Consider the following 4,229-nt stretch of genomic DNA (forward strand, 5'->3'; position numbering starts at 1 on the left):
CTGTGAGTTGGGACCAGCTTGATGGAACTTAACAACAAGGCTGGACAGTGTTTCATTCTGTTGGACAGCAGGTCACTGTGAGTTGGGACCAACTTGATGGAACTTATCAACAATAATGAACCAAGTAAAAGGTGAGTAAGACATTTCACCTGCACTACAGAAGATGAGGAGCCCTGGTGTGGTGCTGTGCATTAATGAGCTAGACCACAATGGCAGTTTGAACCTCAAGGTCGGTGGTTCCAGCTCACCAGCCGTTCCTCGGAAACCCTATACAGGGTCACTCTGAGTCAGAACCGACTCCATTGCACTCAGCAACATGGTAATAAGATATAAAAATAGATGAATGAACAGGATAGCCCATTGTATGAAGGGACACTTGGTAATAACAGAGGTGGCACGACACAACAGGGGAAATTGATGGTCACTTTAATAAGTGGCTGTCTACATGGAAGAAAAGATTAAACTTGATCCCTACCTTATAGGGATATGCACAAAAGTAAATTACAGATGAATTCGGGAAATACGTATGAACGGCAAAAACGAAACAATTTAGAAGAAAATAACAACCTACTTTCATGACCTCTGGGTAGAAAAAGTACTAAAAAGAAAATTTTCATAAAACTAAGAACTTTTAGTCAGCCAAAGACATCATTAAAATCATGAAAGGGCAAGCCACAGAGTGGGAAAAGATTATTGCAAAATACATAACTTACTAGTGGTCCATTGTTGTTGTGTGCCTTGTCAGTTCTGACTCATAGCTACCCTGTATAGGGTTTCTGAGAAACGGCTGGTGAGTTTGAACCACCGACCTTGCAGATCAAACTGACCTTGAGGTCAAGTGCTTATCCTACAGTACCACAGTGGTCCATGGCCACAATATATAAAGAACTTCTACAAATTAAGAAAAAGATAGAATCCAGTACCAAAACAGGGAAGACTATTATACAAGCCATTCATAAAATAGGACATTCAAATGAACAATAAACATATAAAAGGTGTTCAACGTAATTGTCATCTGGAAAATACAAATTAAAAGCACAATGATGGCTTTTACACCAGAGTGGCTGAAATTTAAAGTGCTCCCATATGATGTATTGATGAAGATGTGGATCAATTGGAACTCCCATATTGTGGCTAGCAGTGTAAGTTGGTACAACCACTTTACAAATTTGATATTGTCGAATACAGTTGAAGATAAGTTCTATTTTGTGACCCAGCACTTATATTCCTAGGTAGGGTGCCCAACCATATCAATGTGCCTAGACTAAAGGTTTTTCTGAAATGAGCCGCTTTCGCTGCTAAAACTAGGAAAATTCTGAGCAAATGAGGACAAGTTGTCTACCCTACTTCTAGGTCTACACCCAGTAGGTTTGCAAATAAACCTGTGAACTAGGAGCTATGTACCAGAATATTAAAAGTGGCATTATTTTTAAAGCTCTAACCCTGAAACCACCGAAAGTCCCTCAACAATAGTACATATTCATAAATTATAGTATAGTCATGCAATAGGATACTAAACAACAATGAAAATGAACAAACTACATTAGTTGATCAAGAGATGTCTCCCTCCGGAGATTTATGCAAGATGCTGTAAACAGTGGTTTTTCCTTGGTAGGGGTCTGGGCACTGTGAGACTTCTGGGCAATTTGAGAGAGAGACCTCAGCACCTGCCAAACAGAGCAGCGTTCTGAGACTTGGAGTGTGGGCGCAGTTCTACTGTGGATTTAACAACTGATGAACAAGAAAAGAAATGAAAGGATTTGGGGAAAGGGGAGGGATGAGAGAAATGATCGTCAGGGAAAGGAGGTTTTGTGAAAGGAATAAACACAAGGATGGGAAGACAGTTGTTACCACGGGCTGTCAAGTCGGTTCTGACTCATAGCCATCCTGCATAGGGTTTCCAAGGAATGGCTGGTAGATTTGAACGACCAATCCTGTGATTAGCAGTACAGTGCTTAGCCTACAGATCCACACCAAGACTCCATTGTTAAGTTCTGTTAAGTTGGTTCTGACTCATAGCAACTCTGTATGGAGTTTCTGAGGAACAATTGGTGGGCTTGAACCGCCTACCTTGTGTTTAACAGTCTAATGCTTATCCTACAGCTCAACACCAGGACTCCGAATTATGTGAGTCTGCAGCAGCAGCTGAGCAATGAGGGTTAACTGGACGATTTTGTACCTCGCTTAGCTGGGGAGGTGACAACAGTGTTCTAAGTTTGCTAGTAACATCACAGACATTTCCTTGGCCTCCTTTGCAGCTTCTACAATCTAGAAGCCGAGCAACTGCTGGGGGATGGAGACGTAGAGGCAGAAGGGTGGCGAGCAGCTACTCTGCTTGGGCTCTGTGAGTGACAGGGACAGGGGAGAAGTCTGTGCACCTGGGGTCACAGACTATGTGCTCAGCAAGCCTGGTGGGCTCTGCAGGAAACCAGGAAGCATGGTAGAAGTCAGGGGAAATGGACAAGAGGGAAGTCTTGACTAATTCTGGGAATATTGTCAAACCAGGCACCACATTTAAAAGCCCCCTGGAAGTGTTTGCCAAGATGGAGGACTGCTACGGGCTTGGCTCCGGGCAGAACCACTTCATCAAGGACAGTCAGTGGGAGCAGCAGGCTGCCATCTTCAACGCTTCGTACAAGAAGTACCTGGATGGAGAATTGGAAGAGGAGCCGCTCAGGTGAGCAGGTGGAGGCACCTGGAGGCCTTAGAGCTTCTCCTCTTCTGGAACACACAGGAGTCAACCCAAGTGGCTAAATTAAGCCAATTAAAGCTTTGGTTTGGGGGATTTCTCAGAAAACTTCAGATCTTTTGAGAAGTTATATAAAGACTTTAAGGAGTGGTGTAGTGGTTACAAGTCAGACTGCTAACCTCAAGGTTGAAACTCCCAGTGGTTCTGTGGGACAAAGATGAGGCTTTCTGCTCCCATAAAGATTTACAGCCTCGAAAACCCTGTACTGGGTTGGAACCGACTCCACTGCACATAACCATTACCACAGTGGAGAGTTTAAATCTAATTCGAACAAAGGCTGATAGTATAGATTTCAAAGAAATCATGTGTATTTGTGGAGATTGGAAATATCATTTATGTTAGTGTGCTACGTGGCATCATCTCTTTTTAAAAAGTTTTTTTTCCCAGGTGATCTTGAAGACACAGAATACCCTAACAGGGAAATCTCACTACGACTAACATTTTTCTCCATTTCCTTCCAGTCTGTGTAAATGTAAAATGTTGTTGTTAAGTGCTGTCGAGTCAGTTCCGACCCATAGAGACCCTAAACAGGGTTTCCAAGGCTGTAAATCTTTATGGGAGCAGCTGGTAGTTTCAAACTGCTGACCTTGCAGTTCGCAGTCTGATTCCTAACCACTACGCTACCAGAGCTCCTTATAAGTGTAACATATATGTGTGTAATTCCTATAGTACATTTCTTTCTGATTTCTAATCAGCAGTTACGTTCTCATTAACCCCATGCTGTGATTGTAACAGTGGAATTAGAGCTGGCTTTAGGAAGTAGCTCTCCTAACAGCTTGAGTCCCTATAGGAATGTTCTCATTTTCAAGTAGGAAGTGAAGCCTCTCATCTCACTGTCAAGTGGGCGGTGAATTTTCTCCTTTCAGGATACAAAGCCCTAAGGCCCAGTCATTACATCAACAACCTGCTGCCAAAACTGGAGCAGCAGGTTTCTGTGGTAGCTGGGATCAGCTCCCACAGGCCAGAAAGAGATTTAGGAATTTTACAAGCCAGTTGGTAATTGCCCAGGGTTGGCAGATTTATGCCACAGAAATCTGCAAACCCTTCAACCCCAGGGCTTTTCTCTTCCTTTCTGTATTCGTTTCTCAGAGAGCCAGTTTACCAGCACACCGCTGCTTGTAATGCCCCCAGAGCACCATAGCATCTATGCAGTTCTCCCAGGTTAAGGGGTCTTCCCTGAGGACAGAGGTGTCTTCCAAAAGGGAGCTCTCTCTGGTGGGAGTTCTGGTCTGGCAGCAGCGTCTCCTGCACCTCAGCCTGTCCACAAGTGACTCCTGAAGCTCATTCCATTCACATGTATAGTGAACCCACCCTGGCCTCCAACAAGGTCCAAGGTCTTCTTGTCCCACCAGGACCAGCCATAGAATGTGATTTGCCTTGTAACCCTGCAGCCCTGGGAAGGCCATCTGCTCGCTCCCTTTCTGGTCTTAGTTCCCAGACTCAGCCAGCCGCTCTTCTTACCAAGGCGCATCCCCACCCC

At 44.3% G+C, this 4,229-nt stretch overlaps 1 protein-coding gene across 1 annotated transcript in view; it reads left to right on the plus strand.

Moving 5' to 3' along the window:
* WDR93 (WD repeat domain 93) overlaps window positions 1–4,229 on the plus strand; it is a 56,761-nt gene that overhangs the window by 32,790 nt on the left and 19,742 nt on the right. The window contains exon 8 of the mRNA XM_006867175.1: window positions 2,506–2,677. Coding sequence (XP_006867237.1) covers window positions 2,506–2,677 — 172 coding nt within the window. The remainder of the gene's footprint in view (window positions 1–2,505; window positions 2,678–4,229) is intronic.

The sequence above is a fragment of the Chrysochloris asiatica genome, unplaced genomic scaffold (assembly GCF_000296735.1).
Source record: "Chrysochloris asiatica unplaced genomic scaffold, ChrAsi1.0 scaffold00101, whole genome shotgun sequence".
Lineage (NCBI taxonomy): Eukaryota > Metazoa > Chordata > Mammalia > Afrosoricida > Chrysochloridae > Chrysochloris > Chrysochloris asiatica.